General features: G+C 40.3%; 1 protein-coding gene across 2 annotated transcripts in view; it reads right to left on the bottom strand.

Moving 5' to 3' along the window:
• Nucleotides 1-16,543, bottom strand: part of PAAF1 (proteasomal ATPase associated factor 1) — a 66,429-nt gene that overhangs the window by 42,554 nt on the left and 7,332 nt on the right. For both annotated transcript variants that reach the window (XR_006355698.1, XM_043996223.1), the window contains exons 4-6: nucleotides 14,062-14,151; nucleotides 6,156-6,254; nucleotides 4,454-4,604 (exon numbers count right to left, since the gene is read on the bottom strand). Coding sequence is in view for 1 of the 2 variants with exons in the window: in XM_043996223.1 (XP_043852158.1) it covers nucleotides 4,454-4,604; nucleotides 6,156-6,254; nucleotides 14,062-14,151 (340 nt within the window). In the remaining variant the exon portion in view is untranslated. The remainder of the gene's footprint in view (nucleotides 1-4,453; nucleotides 4,605-6,155; nucleotides 6,255-14,061; nucleotides 14,152-16,543) is intronic.

Here is a 16,543-nt window from a genome sequence, read left to right as displayed (position 1 = left end):
TTTTAAGTATTATACAGGTATCATAATTATTATTAAAAGTACCAAGGGTGATAGAAAGAAGATGCATCTTTCCTTCAAACAAGGCAGAAGTGCATAAAAATTAAACAACTATAAAGACAAAAATGTGAGGTAGTATACTATTAAGTAGGTCCCATAGACAAAGAGTACTTTGAATTCATAGACTAGTTAGCTGTAAAGCATCATTTCACAAGGAAAGTTGACACACTAAGCGGGTGACAAGAACTCTGAGGCAAGAAGCAAATGCATGGCAATCTTTATCATATCTGTAATGTGCTAACAGCTTCATAAGTTATTTCTTCAAAGCATTAGGTAATAAGCAAAAGGGACACTGTCTCTACCAAGTATCAGTTGGTACAGTACTACACTGTACATATACCAAAAGGCAACAGAAGGAAAGAAGAGGGTAAGTGGTCTGTAACAATGAATACATGGGGGGTGGCTAGGTGGCGCAGTGGATAAAGCACCGGCCCTGGATTCAGGAGTACCTGAGTTCAAATCCAGCCTCAGACACTTGACACTAGCTGTGTGACCCTGGGCAAGTCACTTAACCCCCACTGCCCCGCAAAAACAACAACAACAACAACAACAAAAAAAAACAATGAATACATGGGCCCCAGTACTAATGGTAGGAATAGTGCTCAACCTGGAATCAGGAAGACCTCAGGTCATAATCTCTCTGAGCTTCAACTTCCTTGTCTTTAGCTTGATGATAATAATACCTGCATTATTTCCCTCCCAGGATGGTTGTGAGGCTAAAATGAGAGGGTGTATGTGAAGTACTCTGTAAACTCTCAAATGCTATATTTATGTCAGAAAACAGTAATCACATATGACTACAAAAGGAGATGGGCTGATAATGTAGTGAGGATAAGAAATAACAGATGGACTGCCCATGAATGAATGAAAGTGCAGTTATTAAGTGCTTACTATGTGCAAAGCATTGGGCTAAGTGTACTGGGGATACAAACAGAAAAGCGAGACAATCCCTGCTCTTCAGGAGTTCACATCTTAATGGGGAAGACAAAATAAAAAGGAGGTTTAAGCTATGAGTTAGCTGGAAAGGCTCGGCAGTCCCTATGTCACAGCTGCAAAAATGCTCTTTAAGGTCATTCCCACTGATAAAGCATATTCATTTCTGAATCTGAGCCATATGATATTGGCAGGCACCAAGGACCACAGTGGTGAGATCTTTCCTAATCTGTGGCTGCTGAGATGGCAGGGACTAAGCCCCTATGGATGAGGTAGGGAGATCATCTGTGTGAGATTTATCCCCCTGGAGGACAGCCATAGAACAGGCTGAAGGCAGAGCTAGAGGTCCAGTGAATATCAGAACAACATATGGAAGGCTTTTCGTGGGCTGAGTGGCTCTTCCGTAGAGGATTTTTGAAAGATATGAACATGAACAAGCAAACGTAAAAGTCACGGAGAGGTTGTAATCTATATGCACAGCTATAAGATCAGAGATCTACTAAAGTATATGTGGGCAATTAAGATCTGCATGCACATAGAATAAACATTTACTCACAGGAAAATGAAGTTATTCCCTAGAAAATATGGTACACTATGATGAGTGCAGGATGACAAGGAGTTAGGTGGCCTGAATTCTCAACTGGTTCTGTCCTGAATCTCTGTGAGACACTGGGCCAGTTATTCTCCCCTCTCTGGACTCTGGTGTTCTGGTCTGTAGAATGAAGGGGTTGGACTCGATTATTGATAACGTCCTGTCCAGCACTGGTATTCAAAATGCCAAGTTCGACTGTGCTCCTAGTCCTGGGGATGATCCAATAACAAGAAAATATAGCCAAGCCCCTTCTTCTCTAACATAGAAATAAATGACTTCCTGATGACATTCTCAAAAGGAATTTGGAAGACTTTTGTAAGAAGTGAACGTTGGGGTCAATGACATTTGCATTTCAAACTCCCTGGCAAAATGACTCCCATACTAATAGGTCAGTTCATAAGATGTAGAAGTGACAGAGATAGCTTTGTTTGACAAATAAGGCAGCCCCAAGGTGATACCTTCCTTGGGATGGATGTGTGGGACTCATCAGCTGGGTCCTTTTCCACTGCCTCTACTCTTATGACCCCTGGGGAGTTTGGGTGAGCAACCAGTAGGCAGAAGAACCTGAACACCAACTTAGATGACAGTTAGAAAAATTTTCTAACGCTTGTTTTGCTCCTCAGTGGGAAGGACTATGTCGATGGCATGGATGAGGAAGAAATTTGAATAGGTGTTAGTCAATGTATTAAAAATTTTCTAGATATTGTAAGACGGTGCTTTTTCCTGCAGAAAAGATTACAACTGTCTGTTCAGAAACCAGAGCAAGTTATCAAAGAAGATGTTTCAGAGGTAATATATGAATTAGAGAAAAGAAGGACTAACGTAGAAGCATTTGGCACAAGTTAGGCACTGGCAACAGATACTACAAAATATCAACATACGACATAAAAAACCTACATCAATAACTCAAAGACCATTAGCATGGGGCGGCTAGGTGGCGCAGTGGATAAAGCACTGGCCCTGGATTCAGGAGTACCTGAGTTCAAATCCGGCCTCAGACACTTAACACTTACTAGCTGTGTGACCCTGGGCAAGTCACTTAACCCCAATTGCCTCACTTAAAAAAAAAAAAAACAAAGACCATTAGCATACCTTGAACAGGTATCAGCTAAAATTCCTGTACCTGTGGATGAAACATGACTCTTTTGCAGTCTTCATGCTAACAATTATCTAACTATCTTCATTGAAATGTTAATAGATGCTAAAAAATCTCTTTCTAAAGCATAGTTCTGACCAGGTCACCTCCTCTCCCTAATCAATCAATTCTAGTGGCTCCTATCACCTCCAGGATCAAGTATAAACCCTCTATTTAGCATTCAAAGCCCTTCATAGCCTACATCCCCCTCACCTTCCCAGTCTTCCCACACTTCATGCTCCCTCAATGTACTTTGTGATCCAGTGACACCAACCTCATGGCTATTCTTTTCAAAAGACAATACATTTCTCAATTCCAGGCATTTTTCCTGGTGTCCTCAATGCCTGGAATTCTGGCTTCTTTCAAGTCCCAGTTAAATTTCCAACTTCTAGAGGAAGCCTTTCTTGATTCACCTTAACTCTAGCATCTTCTCTGTTGATTATCTCCAATTTATTCTGTATATAGCTTGCTTGTACATAGTTGTTTGAATGCTATTCAACTGTGAGTAACTCAAGAGTAGGAACAGTCTTTTGCTTTTCTTTGTATTACCAATGCTGAAGACAGTGCCTTGTGTATAGTAAATACTTAATAAATTAAAACTGAATGACTGACTACAAAGCATTTAGTTTTATATAAAACAAACAAAAAGGTTAACCTAGTCAAAGTTTTTTTTTTCTATGCATAGTCTTAAAATATTTCTGTAAATTTTCTGAAATGCATATTGCTTTTATAAACTAAGAATAGTGCTTTTTTGGTTTTTGTTTTGTTTTGGTTTTTTGCGGGGCAATGAGGGTTAAGTGACTTGCCCAGGGTCACACAGCTAGCCCGTGTCAGCTAGGTGGCGCAGTGAATAAAGCACCGGCCCTGGATTCAGGAGGACCTGAGTTCAAATCCGACCTCAGACACTTGACACTTGCTAGCTGTGTGACCCTGGGCAAATCACTTAACCCTCATTGCCCCGCAAAAAACAGCAACAACAACAAAAGAAAAGAAAAGGAAAAAAAAAAGTTTAGTCTTTCCCTTTATTATCACTTAGATTCATTTTAGTTTTGTCTTCTATAAAGAAGCTTATTTGGGCACTGGTTGTTGCCGTTACATTCACAGATACTAAATTGACTAATCATTAGAATTTCTTTTCTAGAGTGCTGTCCCAACTGAAATATTTTTATTTGAGAAAATCCTGTGTTTTAGTTGGATGTAAAGCATATAATTATTACAGTACATGTTTTACATCAGTTTGAATGACAAACAACCTCTCTGCACGGATTTACATGTATTCGATAATATATATTTGAGTATAATTTGAAGTGAAGAAAACTGGCCTAAGAAGCAGGTTGATTAAGATGCTCAATCTGTTCCTAGTACTACCTAAGAGGCCTCAGTGTTGCAGAAAAAGGATTGTATAAATTCAGGGTGCCACGAGAGATTTGATGTTTGTGTGTACTTTGGGGCTCTCTGCAATGACCCTATATAAATATATTTTATTACTAAAAGCAAAAATAAAAGGATTATAAATTCCTCTCCTCCTCAATAAACAAGGAAACTTGGGCCCAGAGAGCAAAAGGAACCTACTTATGATCACACAAGTTGTGAGTGGCAGAGCTGTGATTCAAACCTAGGATATCCTACTCCATCAGAGATTATTTGTTTCAGGGCAAAAGAGAGGGATTGTTCTTAACTCATGCTGTGTTTCCAGGAGCTCCAAGTAAAGCATCTGGAAGAACAACCCATCATACCTCCTTTGTGACCAATGAAGGTCACCACGCAGTTGGCATCCTCTGCTGACCAGATCTTCACCTGTGCATCCATTCCCCCACTCAGAACCACAAGGCCTGATGGGAAAAACCTGCAACAATTCACATCAAATACATGTCCTTCCAGTATTCTCTGGAAAAACAAAAGAAAATGCCATGCTAGTTCTCTTGTCTATCCTTTAGTATTTTCTTACCCCCAGTATCTATATGGAAATAAAAATAAACCCACTGAAGAAGGGAAATCTGATATCTGAGGGGCTTTTGGTTCCTCTTTCTAACTATGAGTATGGAGGAGTGGAGAGCTTGCTTTCTCAGTCTTTGGTACTAGATGTCATCAATTCTAATTTTTTATCCTGATGTGCTTCCATCTGAATCCTCTAAGCACACCTTGACATATTCTCAATGGTTATTGGAGCATAGTGCAAGCTCTAGCATGTCCCACCAAGCAGGAAAGGCGCTGAGGACAGGTCCAGCAACAGTCTATGTGCTATCTTGGGAGCTGCTTAGCTAAGTCTGAAGAGACTCTTCACCAGCTAAGCCACAGGGTAATGATTTTTTTAAGGTCATGGATCAATCTACCAACTAAGTCAAAGAAGAACTTCAATCTGCTCTAATGGAAGGAATAATCATACTGATGGAATCAGGCACCCTTGAAGTACTAAAGTAGGAATCTTGATAGTAAAGCTACCCCCAGGGCTGATTCTATGTGTGAAGAGCTGTTGGGACTGGGATACCCTTTAACCAGATACTTCAGGCCGGCAAGCTTGGCTCAAGCCCATGTGATACATAGCCAGGGCAGTACCCTACCCAGTGATCACAAAACCCAACAGCTAAAAGGTGTTCACAGCCGAGAGGCTGTTCAACTATTCATTCTGCTCCTGCATGCCCCTAACCCTATGAACCATCAAATGTCCATTAAGAAGCTCTGCAGTCTAACAAATGAGAAAGAAGTGTAAGGATTGGAATGACGCCACCTGCTGGAGAGTTACTGTAGGAAAGCTCCTTGTGGAGGAGCTCTCTAGCCGGTGGCGTCATTCCAATCGTTACAGAAGACTCCATTGAAATTCTTTGAGTGAGAATATAGAATCGTGGAAAGAAGGCTAGAATGGGAGCCAGAATAAGTAAGTTTGCATCCTGGAGCTAACAGTGGATAAACATGGAGCCTTGAGCAAATCCCTTAACTTCTTTAAGCCTCCATATCCTTATCTGTAAAATGGGGATAATAACATCCACATTACTTACAAAGAAAGTGCTTTGTAAACCTTCATGTACTATAGAAATATGACCTATCATTAAGAGGGAGTATAGTAGAGTGGAAATGAATTGTTTTGTTTATAGAGCTGGGACTGATTCCTAGTTCTGGTACTTATTACCTGTGTGACCTTGGTTAGTTCATTTTACCCTGGGCTTTAGTTTCTTATCCATAAAATTAAGTGTGTTGACTCATTTGACCTCTTAAAAGTCCTTTTCAGCTCTTAAACTTATGATCCCCATTGTTATTGTTATTATTACAGTTGAAGATCATTATATCAGCATCCTTTGAGTATGGTCTAAGTGGAGCCACCCCTTGCTCCCACTCCTACTCCCACCCCTCTCATCTTGCTACCACTATCATCAGCGACAATAAATAGCTGGTTCTCAAACTGCTCTTAAGCAAGACCCCCAAATCCCTCCATTTACTTACTCTCAGCTCTCCATTAGCTGCCTGCCAGATTTTCATGGTGCCATCAGTGCTGGTGGATACTCCAAGGCCTCCTCCACTAGAAATGTCCAGGCATGTTATCTGATCAGAGACAAAACACCTCAGGTTACAACACAGGACACTGTCCTCCTTGGCTTTTCAACATCTCCCAAAGCTGTATCAAGCCAATCACATAACTGTCCACTGTACCTCCTCTTCTGGCTTATTAACCAACCCCTTATCCACAGCCAGATCCTAAGGGCTTGGGAGGACTGCTGCCACCTCCTCAAATAGTTAACAATCATTCACTAGGTACCACTAGTGCTAGGGAAACGAAGATGGCAAATGACCCAGCATCTTCTTCAAGGAGCAAAAAAATGAATCATGGAGAAAGGATATCTAAACAGCTCTTTCTATCATGACTGCACCTGTACTCTCTTAGAGTTCAGCTGAATCCCCCAATCTCCAATGCCTAGGCCATTGCTTTGAATCTCTTACTTTCACCCTTTAAAAAAAACAAACCTTTCTACTTCTGTAGTAAAAAGAGTCTATCAATCAATAAGCATTTAATAAGTACATACTATGTGCCACACAGCAGGATAGGTCTGAGGGCTACAAATACAATGAATGAAAAAATACCTATTGTGAAGACATATGAGTATATAAAAAATGAATTTAAAAAGAATGACTACAAGGGAGCAGCTAGGTGGCACAGTGGATAAAGCACCAGCCCTGAATTATGGAGGATCTGAGTTCAAATCCAACCTCAGACACTCGACACTTCCTTAGCTGTGTGTTCCTGGGCAAGTCACTTAACCCTCATTGCCCTACAAAAAAAAAAAAAGAGAAAAGAAAAGAAATTTTGGGGTTTTTTTTTGGTGGAGCAGGGAGGGTTAAGTGACTTGCCCAGGGTGACACAGATAGTAAGTGTCAAGTGTCTGAGGCCGCATTTGAACTCAGGTCCTCCTGACTCCAGGGCCGGTGCTCTATCCACTGCACCACCTAGCTGCCCTGAAAAAAAATTTTTTTTAAAAAGAATGACTACAAATAAATACAAAGTAGATTGATACAAGTTAATCTGGGAGGAAAGATACTAGTTAGTGGTCAGGGGAAATCAGGGAAGGCTTCATGGAAACAGTGGTGCCTGAGCTGCATCTTGAAGGGAGACATTCCAGACATGGCATATGACTAATGCAAAGGCACTGAGATGAGCGATGGAGTTTCATGAGAAGAACAGAGAGAAGGCCAGTTTGGCTGGAATGAATATGTAGAAGAGGGAATTTCAGGGGTTGCTATGCTGCATGAGAGACAAGTGACCACTCAGAGCTAGAAGGTTTGAAAAACAAAGAATCTTTTTACTAAAATCATATTCCGGTACAATTCTCCAAACAGTTTAAAAACAGTTCAGAGGATTAACCCTCAGACACAAAGGCTAAAAAAGCAATCAGCCAAGAGGATCCCTAGGGTCTCAGGAGCTTCCTGCCAAAATCTCAAAAATTACTTTTATACTCATCCTGCCCAAGGGCCTCCAGCTGGGTCCTAAATCAATCTACCCACAGGAAAAATCAAAACAAATGCCCCAAGTCTCTACCATATTTTTCTTGCTTATAACAATCTAGTTCATGTTGTGGGAATGCAGAGAGTTAATTCACACCTCTCAAGTTTCTTGCCCACAACACTCTTCCTCCAACCTCTGGCCACCAATGCTAAATGCAGGAGGCCAGGGTCACAAAAATCAACTTAATAGGATGATGGCCCACCTTCTCATACAAAGCTAAGGGGGAACCAAGAAAACAGCAAAAAGAGCCCTACCTCTGTTGCTGACCCTACTTCTTGCCTGCCCTACTGGCTAGAACTTGCCCCAACCTACTGATCCCCTAATATTAGCAAGGATTGTGTCTTTTTTTTTTTGGCGGGGCAATGAGAGTTAAGTGACTTGCCCAGGGTCACACAGCTAGTGAATGTCAAGTGTCTGAGGCCGTATTTGAACTCAGGTCCTTTTGAATCCAGGGCTGGTGCTTTATCCACTGCACCATCTAGCTGCCCCCAGCAAGGATTGTTATAAGCAAGGAAATTATTGTGTAGACTAGGGATAGCTGAGGGTGAATTTTGCCCGTAGATGGCTTGATCTAGAGCCCAGCTGGGGACTCTTTGGACAAGAAGATTATAAAAGTTGTTTTTGAGATTTTGGAAGGAAGCTGCTGAGATGTCAGGGCCCTCTTGCTGACTGACTTTTTTCAGCCTTCTTGCCTTCAGTGTTTTCTTCTAGTAAAATGACCTTCCACTGAGTGGTCCATTGTACCAGATGCAGTAGAGTATGGACAATTGGCTTTTTGACAAAAATAGGATGTCAACAGCCTGAGTCTTTGTCCCCTGGTCCTGAGGATAGTTTCAATAGCTTTTAAAGAAACACTCAACAAACTTCCACTACAGGGAGTAATGTTTAAGGGAACTAAAAGGATAAGATGATGCCAGGTTCTGAAGGCCTTTAAAAAGTTAGAAAAAGTTCATATTTTATCCTAAAGGCAATAAGGAGCCCCTGGTATTGACTAGGGGAGCCATGTGGTCAAAGCTGTTTTTAAGGAAAATTACTTTGGCAGATGTGTGTAGGAAGACTAGAGCAGAGAAAAACTTGACAAAGGGAAACCTTTGAGGCAAAAGGCTACGAGAACCTGAATTAAAGGTGATAGCTGTGTGAGTAGGACCAGATTCTAGAGGTTGTGGAGGTATAAGAGGCAGTGTTTGGCAAAAGATTAATAAGTGGGGTGAAGGAAGGTGAAGTGAGGTTAATTCAAGATTAATAGCCTGAGATAATGGAATGATGGTGGTGCCTTGAATAGAAATAATGAAATCTAAAGAGAAAAGGGTTTGATGAAAAAGATAAGTTCATTTTTGGACTTGCTGAGTTTAAGATGTATCTCAGCTATCTAGTTTGAAAAATCTAACAGACAACTGGTGATGTGGGACTAAAGCTCAGGAGAGAGACAGGGACTAAATATATAGAACTGAGATTCATCTGCACAGAGAAGATAGTTAATAAAGTAATTAGATTACAGAGAGAGAGAGAAGAAAAGGAGAGACAGAGCATAAGACAAAACCTTAGAGTATGCCCATAGTCAGTGAGGGCATAATGAGCCAGCAAAGGAGACAGAGAAAGCACAGACAGATGCAAGACTGAAGAGAGAGGAGTGTCACAAAAACAGAAAGAAGAATGTCCATCAGTGCCATACCAATCAAACTACCAAGATATTTTTAATAGAGCTAGAAAAAATAACAACAAAATTCATCTGGAAGAACAAAAGGACAAGAATATCAAGGGAATTAATGGAAAAAAAACCACAAAGGAAAATGGCCTAGCAATACCAGATCTCAAACTATATTATAAATCAGTAATCATCAAAACTATCTGGTACTGACTAAGAAATAGAGTGGTAGGTCAGTGGAATAGATTAGGTACACAAGACACAATAGTAAATGACCATAGTAACCTGGGTGTTTGATAAATCCAAAGACCCCAGTCACTATTTGACAAAAACTGCTAGGAAAACTGGAAAACAATAGGGGACAAACTAGGTATAGACCAACATTTCACAACATATACCAAGATAAGGTCAAAATGAGTACATGATTTAGGCATAAGGAGTGACATCATAAGCAAATCAGTAGAGCAAGGAATAGTCTAGCTGTCAAATTTATGGAGAAGGGAAGAAATCATAACAAAACAAGAGATAGCATTACAAAATGTAAAATAGATCATTTTGATTATATTAAGTTTAAAAGCTTTTGCACAAACAAAACCAATGCAACCAAGATTAGAAGGAAAGCAGAAAGCTAGGAAGTAATCTTTATAGCAAGTATCTCTGATAAAGGCCTAATTTCTCAAATATATAGAGAACCAAGTCAAATTTATAGGAATAGAAACCATTCCCCAAATGATAAATGGTCAATAGATATGAACAGGTAGTTTTCAGATGAAGAAATCAAAGTCATCTATAGACATATGAAGAAATGTTCTAAATCACTTCTGATTAGATAAATGCAAATTACAACAACTCTGAGGTACCACCTCACACCTATCAGACTGGCTAATATGACAAAAAAGGAAAATGATAAATGTTGGAGAGGATGTGGGAAAATTGGAGCACTAATACATTATTGGAGTTATGAACCGATCCAAGTATTCTGGAGAGAATCTGGAAGTATGCCCAAAGGGCAACCAAACTGTGCATAACCTTTGATCCAGCAATACCACTACTAGGTCTCTATCCCAAAGAGATTATAAAAAAGGAAAAAGGACATACATGTGCAAAAATATTTATAGCAGCCCTTATTGTGGTAGCAAAATACTGGAAATTGAGAGTATACCCATCGATTGGGGAATGGCTGAACAAGTTGTGGCATGTGAATGTAATGGAATACTATTGTGCAATAAGAAATGATGAGCAGACAGATTTCAGAAAAACCTGAAAAGACTTCTATGAACTGATGCAAAGTGAAATGAGCAGATCCAGGAAAACACTATACAGTCTTTGCAACACTATATGATGATCAACTATGAATGATTTAGCTCTTCTTAGCAACACAATGTTCCAAGAGAAATACAAAGGACACATGATGGAAAATGCTTTCCACATCCAAATAAAGAATTGATGGACTCTGAATGTAGATCAAAGCATAGTTTTTTCACTTACTTTATTCTTTTTCATGGTTTTCCCCCCCTTTTAATCTAGTTCTTGTTTCACAACTGTGACTAATATGGAAACATGTTTTACATGTTATAACCTAGATAAAATTGCCTACCATTTTAGGAAGAGAGGAAGGGATGGGGCAGGGAGAAAAATTTGGAACTCAAAATCTTGTAAAAATGAATTCATAAAATCATTTTGACATGTAATTGGGAGAAAATAACAAAAATAATAAAAACTAAAAATATATGTATGTGTATATATATGCATATACAAGTATGTGTGTATATATTTATATGTGTCTCTGTGTTTACACTAAATAAACCAAATAAGCTACTACTCAGCTAAAAAAAAATAAAGAATGTTCAAGAGGAAACAAACAGTGGTCATCAGTGTCAAATGCAGCAAACTGGTCAAGAAGAATGAAGATGAGAGGCAGGTAGGTGGAACAGAAGACAGAGCACTGGCCCTGGAGTCAGGAGGACCTGAGTTCAAATCTGCCTTCAGACACATACTAGCTATGTGACCCTGGGCAAGTCACATAAACCTGTTTGCCTCCAAAAAAAAGTGGGGTAGGATAAGGATGGAGAAAAGTCTTTTAGATTTGGCATTAAGACATTACAGAGAACTCTGAATAGAGGTTTCAGTTGAGATGCTAGAATCAAAGAGCCAAGCCCCAAGTGACAAGACAGCCAGTACAGACTTGAAAGAAACCAGAGCTCAACTATCATGTCAGGCCCTTATTAGCCATGTCACAAGAGTGAGTCACTTAATCTCTTTAAGTTTCATTTTTCTTATCTGTAAATCAGGGATAAAGATATAGGTGCTGGAGGTGGAGAGGATAGAGGGCAGGAGCTCCAATTAAGAAAAGTTCAAATCAGTCAAAGACACTCAACAAAATGAAACTGACTACACATCTGAGACTGGCTACTGATAAGGGAATCATTTCAGATTCAAATGTGTAGAATCAGATTAGTGCCTGATTGATGCAAAGGAAAAAATTGGAAGGGTAACAATAAGACAACATTGTGTGCAATTACAACTGTTAAGGGCTAAAATTCTAGCTAGTCTGTCTAAAATATCTAATGAGTGGTCGCCAATAAATTATAAGCTTTAGCAAGAGTTAGGCTTTTAAGCATTTATTAAGGAGAATAAGAATTTGGTAAAGAGAGAGAGAAAGGCCTACATTCATCTATCTATTATGTATCTATTAAAGGGAGAGCACATTTCTAGCTCCGCTCTCCACCAGAGTCCAAAGGAAAGAGAAAGAGACAGAGCGCCCGGCTCCCCCTTCCTCCTCCCACCAGCCAACGTCACTTCCTGACACCAAAGAAAAGACGCATGGTCTTGCCCTCAAAGACCTTCCTTTCATGGCGGAGCTTTTCTACAGTAAGTCTCCAGCAGGTGGCGATATTCCAATTGTTACACAAGTCTAACCTTATTATTTTAAACAAAGTGTTGAGTCTGAAAAATGAGAAATGGATAAAAGTAAACACTGGCTCTGATTATCATTATTATTATTATTTTTTTTTGCGGGGCAATGAGGGTTAAGTGACTTGCCCAGGGTCACACAGCCAGTAAATGTCAAGTGTCTGAGGCTGGCTTTAAACTCAGGTCCTCCTGAATCCAGGTCCGGTGTTTTATTCACTGCGCCACCTAGCTGCCCCGATTATCATTATTTCTTAGGGTTGTTTAATCAATGTAAAATAATTGCTGGAGCAGCTAGGTGGCACATTCAAAGAAATTAAGAAAAGGAACCTTCTGGTTAAGATGGCAACATGAAAGGTCATAGGGGAGCCTGGCTCTCCTACATAAACAGAAGGGCACCAGACCAGAAAATCAAGAAATCCAAAGAGAAACAAATTCCTTCATCCAGCCCCAGACTACAAAAAAAGACAAAAGGAAGCAAAAGGAAGTAAAGTGGTCCCAACAAGGGAAACTAGCGTAAGTGTAAATAAGTCCATCAGCACTCTAATCAGGAGCCTGGCTCATGGAAGCCCAAAGTGCTCTGATAGGGAATCCCTAAGTTTTGAGCATGGACTTAAGTGTGAGAATTCAGACTATTAAAGGACAGAACTCTGACCTATAGTATATCTAGTTAGCACAAAGAGTGCAGTATTCTGACCTAGAATAAACACATTAGCTTGAAACCCATAATGGCTCTGGGCACAGACCCACCAGTGGAAACAGAAGCTAGTAACGGGAGTCCGGGAAACCAGGGTCAGGACTAAACAAGGGCTACCCTATCCAAGAGTGAAGGAAAAGGACAGCTAAGCCTTAGCATAAAGACCCAAAACAGAAACTGAGACTGGGAATATGAGTAAAATATAATAAGATACTGAACACTATCAAGAAATATGATTAGACTTGACTTTGGGTCAGTGGGGAACAGTACTACTGCAGCCACCTCCATCGCAAACAGCAGCCAGAAACATGGTGGACCAGAGTGATGTGATAGCATTACTTTGACCATAAGAGAGGGAGGGTAGGACCTAAGTTCAAGAATAGGCTCCAAAAGTGAAGAAAGAAACAGAAGCTTGCTAAAGAGAGAGCTGGGCATTCCAAGTTACCTGATGTTAAAGATGCAAAAGTTATTTAGAAGTTCTTCCTTGAAGAGATACAGTTTGGTGAGGAATTACTAGCACAAGGCAAATATGAAAAGAGCCTTGACTACTTAACAAATAACATTGTTGTCTGTGGGCAACCAGAATAACTGTTCCAAGTTTAATAGTAAATGCTTTCACCACCAGTGTTCCAGATATCTCTGACTCCTCCCCTGCTACCATCATGAGGGCATGGCAAGGGGAATGCCATGGTTGAGGTTTGTGACTGGGCTGCTCAGAAGCAAGCAGTGATGATGCCTCTGAAATCAGACCCAGACTGGAAATGTTTACCTCAGTCTCATCAGCTAAACCTACTTCCCATTACTATCCCAAAGAAGGCCACTATCTGGCCTAGAACAGCTTTGGACCTTAGTACCATGTGGCATCTAACATAGAGAACAGCAGGGCACATCTCTAAGATCACAGAATTAGAGCTACAGATCTGATTCTCAAGTCAGAACTCTTTCTTCTCCAGCATATTCTATTTCCATCAACAGCTTCATTTTATAATACAAAGGAATCAATTTTCACTAATCATGAATATATTTATACTACCTCACAAGTAAAAATGAAAACTTCCAATACCTTCACATTCTTCTCTTCATTTAGCCAAATACTTACACTCTTTGTATGAATTCTGGAAAAGGTGGTATATGGTGCCAAGAATTTGGAAGAAGCATTCTCCTCTGGACATGAAATATGAATGCTTTTCTGAAGGGGAAGAGAAAACAGAGTTTTGTCAGTAAAGCAGTTCTAACATAACTTATGTTCCATTAACAAAATATTTAGACATCTATTTATAGGACAATTCGCCTCCTTAAGGTCTCCACATTCAAGTCCTTCCTCCTTGCCCCATAAATACAAGCATGTGTGTACACATGTGTTTGCATGCACACACATGCATGCACACACGAACACACACAGAACAATGCTACACCACAGTTTATCACATTTTTCACTACTGATTAGGGCTGCTAGGTCAATTTGGGATGATGAAGATGCTATTATTCTCTCTAAAAACTGATATAGTTAATCTGTTGGCAAACAATAAATGTTAACAAGCACAATCTCATTAATCCTCAAGACTAAATTTAATACCTCCCAATTTACAGATGAGAAAAAAAATGGAAGAGTCAACTTTAAAAAGAAACACTTATGGGGGCAGCTAAGTGGCCCAGTGGATAAAGCGCCGGCCCTGGATTCAGGAGTACCTGAGTTCAAATCCGGCCTCAGACACTTACTAGCTGTGTGACCCTGGGCAAGTCACTTAACCCCCATTGCCCTGCTAAAATAAAAAAAAAAAAAAAGAAAGAAACACTTATAAAGTGTTTTCCATGAGCATGGCACTGGAAAGATTAAATAAGATACAGATATTACACTCAAGTAGCTTACAATTGGCTGGAGGTGACATGGGCGGGGGCAGGTGGCCATAAATGACACATACATAAATAACTATGATCCTGCTCGAATGCAGCCTGACACATAGGAAAGGGCACTGGAGTGAAGGGGCCTATGTTCAAATCCTGGCTCTGCTACTTAAGACTTCAGTGTTAGGAGGCAGCTAGGTGATGCAGTAGATAGAGCACTGGCCCTGGATTCAGGAGGACCTGAGTTCAAATCCGGCCTCAAACACTTGACACTTACTAGTTGTGTGACCCTGGGCAAGTCACTTAACCCTCATTGCCCCGCAAAAACCAAACAAACAAAAACCCCAACTTCAGTGTTACCATGAACAAGTCCCTTTACCTCTTTGTACTTTTGTGACTTCATCTACAAAATGAGCAGTTTGGATGAGGTGATATCTCTGAGGTCAAACTAGATTTAAATCCCACAAATGCAAAGGAGAGGTCCAAATAAGATATGTGAGAGATATGAGGATTAAGATTCAGCTGGAAGGAAGATTTCACAGAGGAGGTGGCACCTGAAGTGGACTTTGGAAGCAGGAAGGAGTTTCAACAGGTATTAGACTTGCAGGGTGTGGGAAGTGAGACAGCTGGTGGCAAAAGGAAAGTTCCTTTTAAGGTTGGGGGCTGGACTGATCAAAGGCAATAACCCTCCCATAAGATTTTCTTATCTGCTCCCTTGCTCCAGGCCTCTCATAACCTTTTTCTTAGTTGCACTAATTTTCTATCTGACCCCCTTCCTAGGCTCATCCTCCCTATCAACTGCCCTCCTACTCCCAGCTTCTCTTCACCTCTGACCCTGGCCTTCTCCCCTCAGGTTCATCCCCACTGCCTTCCCCTGCTCAAGCCCCACATAGACCTCAAATCCTTATCCCTGCCCTCCTATTTTCTTCTGCTTTACAAAGGCCTAAACAAGATGATTGATACTATAAAACCCAGGAGCCTGGGCTCTAAAAGTAACCATGAGGGGCAGCTAGATGGCGCAGTGGATAGAGCACCGGTCCTGGATTCAGGAGTACCTGAGTTCAAATCCAACCTCAGACACTTAACGCTTACTAGCTGTGTGACCTTGGGCAAGTCACTTAACCCCAATTGTCTCACCAAAAATAAAAAAATAAAAATAAATTATAAAAAAAAAATTATAAAAGTAACCATGAGTGAGATGAAATTAATAACTGTGGCAAAAACCAAAACCAGAAATTCTAACACTACTGGCCTACTTCATTAGGTTACTGCAAGTGTTTCCTGACATCAGAGAAGATGCATCAGATAAATTCTTGAACAGACAAAGGAAATTTTGCAGATCATTACATTATAAAATTTCTGATGAAGATTTTCCAAAACTCTCTACAAGCTTGGCCTATACCTAATAATGCTGTTAGTTGAAAGTTCTAGCATCCCTATATTTTTTCCATCATTGTAAAACAAAATGATATTATTAAAGGTCACAGGATTTAGCACTGGAAGGGTCCTCAGAGCTCATCTAGAAGTGATGAAGGCCTGCACTATAGTAGTGTTTGTGGGAAACAAGAGAAGGGGAAAGACATAAGAAATGTTGTGAAGGTAGAATTGGTAAGACTTATCATCTGACTGGGTATGGGGGAGTGGGAAAGTAGAGAAGGTGAGGTGAGGATGTCTGGAAAGATGGTAGTAAGGGAAGTCTGAAGGAAAGAGAGGTTCAGCATGGGAAGATAACAGTT

Source organism: Dromiciops gliroides, chromosome 3 (genome assembly GCF_019393635.1).
Source record: "Dromiciops gliroides isolate mDroGli1 chromosome 3, mDroGli1.pri, whole genome shotgun sequence".
NCBI lineage: Eukaryota > Metazoa > Chordata > Mammalia > Microbiotheria > Microbiotheriidae > Dromiciops > Dromiciops gliroides.
Note: the sequence above shows the minus strand (reverse complement) of the source record. Positions and strands in the feature narration are given on the sequence as shown.